The 8,450-nt window shown below is 39.5% G+C and overlaps 1 protein-coding gene across 5 annotated transcripts in view; it reads right to left on the minus strand.

The window, feature by feature from the left end:
* LOC119409553 (plectin) overlaps nucleotides 1–8,450 on the minus strand; it is a 175,947-nt gene that overhangs the window by 56,105 nt on the left and 111,392 nt on the right. Inside the window, exon 1 of one of the 5 annotated variants that reach the window (XM_037676456.1) lies at nucleotides 6,596–6,632. The exons of the other annotated variants lie outside the window; for them this stretch is intronic. Within the exon in view, the coding sequence (XP_037532384.1) occupies nucleotides 6,596–6,608 (13 nt within the window). The 5' untranslated portion in view covers nucleotides 6,609–6,632. Of the gene's footprint in view, nucleotides 1–6,595; nucleotides 6,633–8,450 lie in introns of those variants that run through there. 5 annotated transcript variants of the gene reach the window in all.

Genomic DNA, 8,450 nt, shown 5'->3' on the forward strand with positions numbered 1-8,450 from the left:
CATCTATACATGCATCCATCCATTCATCCCTCCATCTCTCTATATTCATCCATCCATCCAGCTCTATCCATTGCTCTCTCCATCCATCCATCCATCCATCCATCCAGCCAGCCATCCATCCATCCAGCCATCTCTCTTCATCCATCCATCCATCCATCTATCCATCCTGGTCCAGGGGTCTTTCTGGGTGGAGTTTGCATGTTCTCTCTGTGCATGTGTGGGTTTTCTCCAGGTACTCCAGTTTCCTCCCACAGACCAAAAACATACATGTTAGACTGATTGGTAACTCTAAATTGTCTCTCGGTGTGAGTGAGAGAGTGAACAATAGTTTGTTTTGTTTGTCTCTATGTGTCCCAGTGATGGACTGGAGACATGCTCAGGGTGTCTCCCACCTCTCTCGCACAGTGACTGCTGGATATGGGCACCAGTGACCCCCGTGACCCGAAAAGGAAGAAGTGGGTAAAGATAATTGATGGATGGATGGATGGATGGATGGATGGATGGATGGATACATATCACTAGTTTTGGTACATCTCCTTAAAGTGTGTTCAGACATTTTGAACTTATTCCAGATAGTTTCTGAATGTACACTAAAGTGAGCAGGAGCTTTGCTTTGTCCATAGAGAAGGTTTAGAAGAAGTTTATTGTGTTCAACTCTTGACAAAACGGTTTTAATCTACAGCAGCAAAGATGTGGTTGAGCAAGCAGCCATTTAGGAAAAAGAGTAACCTCACTTGGAAACAACAACCCAAACAAATCACAGGTCAAAAGAATTCGAAGAACGTCTCATTATGGTTTGTGAAAGTGCTGAACTGCAGAAAAATACAAGTTTACACAGAGGAAGGCTGGAAACACCTTGCACTGTAGCTGTGGACAGGATTTACCTCTGTTTAAGGTTATTCAATGTTTTTCAGCTTTGTCCACGTCCTTGATCTCTTGGTAAACTCAGTGTAAGTGTTCACTGAATGAAGTGCTCACAAATCATCCAGAGAACATTGTGACTGTTGATAAAAATAAGAACAGCGTAAAACACACCCTGGATTATCTCGTAATTGTTCTATAAAGATAAAAAGGAGTGTGAGAGCATCTGCTGCTACCTGAAGCCAGGCTGGATCACATTTCTGTCGAGTCACCAGCAGGATACTTTGTCACGACGGTTCCCCGCTCAAAGGTTACAATTCATAAAGATCAAGAACGCTGACAGCTTTGTTCTAAGTGTAACACTTTATTATTTATTTGTTTGTTTTAAAGCACACTCATTATTCTTTTGTTCTTTATCAGCATATTTTACAATCTTTTCATCCTTCCATTTTCTTTATTCGCTTTTCCTTTTTTGGCTCTTGAAGAGTTGGAGTTGATCAGCAGTCACCGTGTGAGAGGTCGGGGACATCCTGGTCCAACACAGGGACACACAGAGACAAATGAGACAAACACTCTCACACCAGTGAACCTAACAGGTTTCTATGGGAGGAAACCAGAGCACCTGGAGGAAACCCACGTGTGCTCAGGGAGAACATGTCAACTCTCACAGAACAGCCCCAGACTGGAAGGCAATCCTGTGAAAGGACACATCTCTAACCACTGTCCCACCGTTCCAATTCATTTATGTATTAAATAAAAATCTATGCCAGGACTTGGAAACAAAAACATTCTGTTCATTTTTTTCATTAAGTGAAGCAGTAATAAAAGATGCTTCTGGTCCCTCTTCAGGTGTCGCCACAGAGTCCTCCTCCACCTCACTCTGTCCTCACTCCAACTACCTCCATGTCCTCTCTAACTGCATCCATTTATCTCCTCTTTGTCTTTTTCCTGGCAGCTGCATTTCTAACATCATTCTACCAATATACCCAGTCCCTCCTCTGGACATGTCCAAACCACTGTCCCTCCTCTGGACATGTCCAAACCATCTCAGTCTGCAATAATAATAACAGCACCAAAACTAAACTTTGAAAAATATTAATGTTTAATAGTTTAAAATGTAAAAGCAGTTATTTTAATAAAAATCAAAATATATAACTATTTGCAACACATTATAGGACTTACAAAACCTTTTGACCGTTTATGTTCACAAGTGGTTAAATATGATCAAATAAACTCACAAGTCAATTACTTGATGTAATCTCAAAGATCATGTATTTATTTGTTTTATTCTTCTTTTTTCTCAGTAAGATGAGTTTAAAGTGTCTTAAAATTCACAGGCATGTCTGTCACAGCCAACAGCCATGACTCCCTGGATCTCTAACCCGGCAGCAGGCTTCAGATATCTGATGAGTCTGAAAATCCAGTTAATCTCAGACTAAACAAGCCTTTTAATCCAGATCATCAGTGAGCTGCAGGAGACTGCGAGGAGCTCTATATCTGGGCTGGCATTTGGTGCAAATGTTTTTCTAAGGTTTAAACAAAGAAGGAGTTAGATGGAAGAGCTGCAGCAAGACGAGCAGCAGGCCAGGTTTGAATGAGCCTGTCTCCCTCTGCAGGTGAGAGCAACAAGACGGTTGTTTCTATCAGGAGCTTTGGGATCAGCCTCATGAAAATACGTCTCTAAAATGGAACAAATGTTCAGTAAATGTAACAAAGAAGAGGGAGTTCTCAGAATAAAAGACTGCGCTTTTGGATCATATGCCAAAATGTGATTTTCAAATGAGCGAATCCGCAAAGATTAGAAAGAAGTTCAAAAACGTTCAATACAAAAACAACTGGACTTTATTTGTAACAGAAGATGTTTCGCTTTTCATCCGAGGAGCTTTCTCAATTCAAAGAGCAGAGAGTGTGGGGTTCAGTGTGTGTGTCAGTGTGTGGTTCAGTGTATGGTTCAGTGTGGGGTTCAGTGTGGGGTTCAGTGTGGGGTTCAGTGTGGGGTTCAGTGTGTGGTTCAGTGTGTGGTTCAGTGTGTGCTTCAGTGTGTGGTTCAGTGTGTGCTTCAGTGTGGGCTTCAGTGTGGGCTTCAGTGTGGGCTTCAGTGTGGGGTTCAGTGCTCTTTGAATTGAGAAAGCTCCTCGGATGAGAAGCGAAACGTCTTCTGTTACAAATAAAGTCCATTTGTTTTTGTATTGAACGCTTTTCAAATTCATCATGTCCTGGATGACTGAGAATCTTCACCAGCATATTAGAAAGAAGTGTTCGGACATAAACATAGCATATGCCAATAGCTTTCAATGTAATAAACAATGACTTGGCACTGACTTAAAAACAACAAAATAAACTAAGATATATATTGTTAATATAATATTTAAGATTAATACTTTATTAATCAGTTAGTTGTTTCAGATTTTATGAGAATGTGTTCATGCTATAAGTGTAAACTGTCACATCAACATTTAGATGACAAACTGTGACCTCCTCATTTATATTTTGATCCATTCATCTATTTTTATTATTATCATTATTATTATAATAATAAGTGATCTTTCTTTTTGCTTTCTGAGTTTGCATGACCACTAAACACATGCATAGGTGGAAAAAACAGAATGCGTTGAGACGTCTCCATGGCAACAAGTGTAAACCGGTAGTGCCATGTGCTTTAGTGGGAAGTGAGACTGACTACTCATGACTGTATATTTTAAGACGATTGTGTGTGTGTGTGTGTGGGGGGGGGGGGATCCTGTAAGTGACGCAGAAAGGAAACCACCACACATTGGTAATCTTTTTTCCACTGGCCGAATGAGAAAGGCATGAAGGGGTTTGACCACCAGAGGGCGCCACAGGACACTCATCAACCACCTGACAGCAGAGAAATCCTGCAAGGATATATTTTTTGTTTTCATGCTTTACAGACTCTATACTATTTAAAATAATGCCATTTACATGACACAAGCCATCAAAAGTTAGATTTAGTGACATCAATCTTCAGGCTCAGAATAATCTGGAAGATTGCTAAATTATAATTTAGTTATCACAGTTCATGCTCCACATGAAGTAAAACTTTTAGGTTGGTGCTCATTGGATACAAACACGTTTGATGCTGTAAACCACCAGTGACAAAAGTTGGGAAAAAGAGTTTGAAGTCTTGATAATTAAATTTAAAAAAAATTGCTCTTAGAACAAAGTTTTCCTATAGTTGATAAAAAAGAGAGTAAATTGTAATAAATGGATAAAACAATTCTCTAATGGTTGTTGTCTTTATACCATGGTTGAATTTTCATAACAGTGATGGTGGTCAACCACAAATATCTGGGGTCAAAGGTCTCTGCTGCAGGATTTTGTAGGCCCGAACCTGAAAGGTTTGGGACCATGACTGTAAACAAATGTCAAAAGGCAAAGTTCTCCGTGATATTCTAACATCAAAGCAACCTACAGACAATCTTCTGATTAGAACTTTTACAATCTTATCAATCAGGAGAAACAATTAAAAGGCTTTTGAACTTTAGCCTTAGACTGAAGTAAGCTCCATTTAATCAAACGTACAGCCCGTGAAATAAAAAGATGCAATTCACAAAGTTTATTTGGTTTCTTTATAAAAAATAAACATTTTGAAGGAAAAAAGGTAGAACGCCTGAACCTTAGGCAGCCCAGCAGAACGATGTAGGACGTTAGATTAAAATGTTATATATGCAGTAAAATGTGTGCTGTGATTACACCTGCTTTGCTGCGGGATATTGTGAAAGTAGGAGGTAACCTGTTGGGATTAGACGTGTGTTCAGACACTTTTCATAAGTGATGAATACTCTTGGTCAACAAACACCTTTAAGAAATAATCAGGCACGATCAGTCCAAGCATCCAAGGGAACAAAACACATAAAACAAATCTTTACTATAAGCCGTTTAGCTTCAAGCTATGAGTTTCACAAACACCTAACAGTAATTTATAATCCCTGACAAGGAATGTTTTTACCATCTGAACATGCTTGTACACCTCTCAGTGCTCGACTGCAGAGAGCTCGTTCCCACAGACATGGAGCCTCGCCCATCTAGACACCCGTGTACTAAATAATTTGGGTATAGTCAAAGCAGGGTGTCATGTCGGCCACAACAGCAGCTGTGGGGGAATTCTCCCAATAAAACAAGCTGGAAATGGAGCATGACTCCAGTTTTACACCGTTTTAAAGGCGTCATATCTGTTTTATGCGTGTTTATTCTCCGTTAGCAAAATATCTCATGAATCGGAAAGCGGCTTTTAATGCAAGTCTCAGAAATAATCAGTGGATGTAGATCTACAACTGATTTTATAATCAACCTGTTTTAAGATTAATCTAATCCGCCTCAGAACAGAAATGATGCAGCTCAGCTGATTTGAAGGACATTGAGCTAAAATGAGGTGAAAGTCAACCCCAACTCATTCTCCAAGGACTAACCAATCACCAGAGATCTTTGTTGAAAACTTCACCCTTAACCGTTTGAGTCAATCTGTCTGTCTGTTAACAAAATATCTCATCAACCACTGGACAAACATTAGTAAAACTCACAGAAAGTATCTGCTGATTGTGCATCTACAACTGATTAACTTTTGGGGTCAGTCATGAAAGGTAACGAGCAACTTGCATTTCTTGGAAAAAACATTCTTGCATTTCTTGGGAAGTCAGACTTTTAATTATATGGAATGATATAGGTAATTATATGGATTGCATTGAAAATAACCTTTAATTTAATATTTTTCAATGAGTACCATAAATCTGGCAACAACAACAACAACAACAACAACAACAACAACAACACTGTAATAATAATAATAATAATAAGTATTTTAAAAGAAAAGTAGAGGTTTCCTATTAAAACACACTGTGAATGCAGAGTGCTAAAAAAATGCTGAAATTTGCAGAAGAAAGTCAAACAGAGTTTGTGAATCTAAAAAAAAAACCGCTGAATACCAAGTACAAGCTAAAAAGTAGCTAAAAGCTGAAGTAGTTAAATGCTCAATTAAAGCTAAAATATATAAAACTGTGGCTAAAAGCTAAATGTATCAAAGGATTAATTAAAAACTAGCAGAAGACAACAACATAGAGCAAGTGTGCTAACGCAGATAAAGAATTGAAGAGATTTAACTACATTTATGTGATGAAAACATGCACAGATAAAGGGAAATATTTCATTTTGAAGAAATATGAAAGTTTAAAAAAACAAAAACATTTATAACACTTCTTTAACATCACATTCTCAATAGATTTGGATGATTTGAGCGAGGAGTGAAGGAGGCCGTCTTTGTGAAGAGAAATCGTCCATCATTAAACAGGGGTGGAGGCCTCCGGGTTCAACTGTCCCCCTCTTACAATGCTGTGATTGCTAGTATCACTCAGCCCTCTGTGAATAGTAAACAGCCATCAGTGTGCTAATGATCTATTGTTATGCTGATGGTCCTTCTTGAGCATGTGAGCAGCTGGTTTTGGTTGTCAGCAGCAAACTGGTTGATCCACTCTGAGAAGGTGCTATTTAAGAGACTGGGTTTAGTGCAGCCCTTCAGACTGAAGTCTTTAGACTCAAAGATGCTGAATCAGCATTTACAGAGTAAAACAAATATTGAACTCAGTGTGCAATTTGTAATCATCTTTCAGAGTTTTAGAGGTCAACTCCAGTAAGAAAAAACATCCAGTATCGCCCTTTAAAAGGAGTCCAGTACAGAAACGTCTCCCCATCCAGCTCAGAACAAACTCCTGTCACTCACCTGCACAGCACATCCTGCTGTTCAGGAGTCTCAGCTGTTCTCCATATGAATAAAACTCATAAAAACATTTCCCTCGATAAGCACCGGCTGCATCCATGATCCTGACATAAACATGTGGCCTGCCTCTTTGTGCTTCACACGACCTGAGCAGGTGGTGTGGTGTGGTGGTGTGAGGAGGGCAGCCAGCAGCAACTTTCTAACAGGTGACAGGCCCCGCCCCTTTAAATATGCATGAAATGAAAGTAACAGACAGGTAAATCAACATCATTTCCTTTGGATGGCTCTATTGTTTAGTTATTTGATTGACAACACAGTCCATACAGACTGTAAATACAGAGGCGGACATTATTTCAGAAAACCTCTGCTCTGGTTCATAATTCCAGCTCAGGTTTTGTATTTAATATTAGGGATTACAACAGGGAAATTAAAGAGAGAGAGCAATGTATGTGTTGAAGATGATTCTTATACTTTTCATCAATTTGAATAAACTTTGCAATATCCTCCATGTTCTCCAAATCCAATAAGAAAATCTACAAACTGAACGGGCTCTCTGCTCCAGTGTGGCATACTGTATGTATGGCTGCAATAAAAGCTGTAAACAGTGCTAAGATCTGCAGGCGGGGTCAAATAAAACAATACACTGACTGAAAGTCGAGCCGCCCATAATCACTCATCTGTACTGGTGGCAGCTCATCCCAGCTGTGTGAGTCCAAAGTCACGTCTAAAGGCAAAGAACTCCTCTGACACCTGGAGCAAACAGAACACTCCTCCACGCGTCCCATCAAATCAAATCACTCATAATAATAATAATGTTTGTACATTAACTATCTCTTTTTCACCACAGACACTTGACAGCTTAATGATGGGAAATGATTTATGGAATAGTTTCACTGAGGCTGTAATTCTTGCATTAGTGTATCAACAGAATGGCAGTGTGTGAGAAGTGAGACTCAACTGAGAACTGAAGGTAACAAGAGGAATAAAAAGGAGTCCCAAGCTCCCTGAGTTCTTGAATGTTGCATTATCCATCCATCCATCCATCCATCCATCCATCCATCCATCCATCCATTATCTTTACCCAGTTCTTCCTTTTCGGGTCACTGGTACCCATGTCCAACAGTAACTGTGTGAGGCACGGGACACCCTGGACAGATCTCCAGTCCATCACAGGGACACAGAGACAACTGAAACATGCATTCCCTCTCTCACTCACACCTAGGGACGATTTAGAGTTACCAATCAGTCTAACATGCGTAAAACCCACGCATGCACGGAGAGAACATGCAAACTCCACCCAGAAAGATCACTGGGTGGGATTTGATCCAGAGACCTTATCACTGAGAGGAGGCCTGTGCATCATGAAGCTAAAGGAAATGAAAATATGTCAAATCAAAAGATATACAGTAGTCCCCCACTCCTTTGCGATTCGCTCTATCACGGTTTTTCGAAATAAGATCGGACATGACACACAATTGGCTGATTGATGGATGAGCCGCACGATCGGCATGGCATTTTTATTTAAAATACATTATTTTAAATTATTTAGCACCTGCTGCACCTGTATGAAGCCCACAGGGGCAGGGTGAAGCTCCCTCCTGCAGCACCTGATGAAGCTGATCTCTGCAGCGGAGAAGTGGGCGTGGCCAAGAGCGCTGGCAGATGGTAGAGAGTTGAAATCATGACATTCTGTGCTCTTTGTGAGCATTTAGAGTTTAGAAACATTGTTTCTAAACATTGTTTAGAATATTTCAAGAGTGTGGGAAGGGTTTAAAACTATAAATAGTTTTAAATATATAAATATATATATGAATATATATATATATATAATATACTGTATATATATATATACTATATA

Source organism: Nematolebias whitei, chromosome 5, assembly GCF_014905685.2.
Source record: "Nematolebias whitei isolate Nwh7 chromosome 5, NemWhi1, whole genome shotgun sequence".
NCBI classification, from domain to species: Eukaryota; Metazoa; Chordata; class Actinopteri; order Cyprinodontiformes; family Rivulidae; genus Nematolebias; species Nematolebias whitei.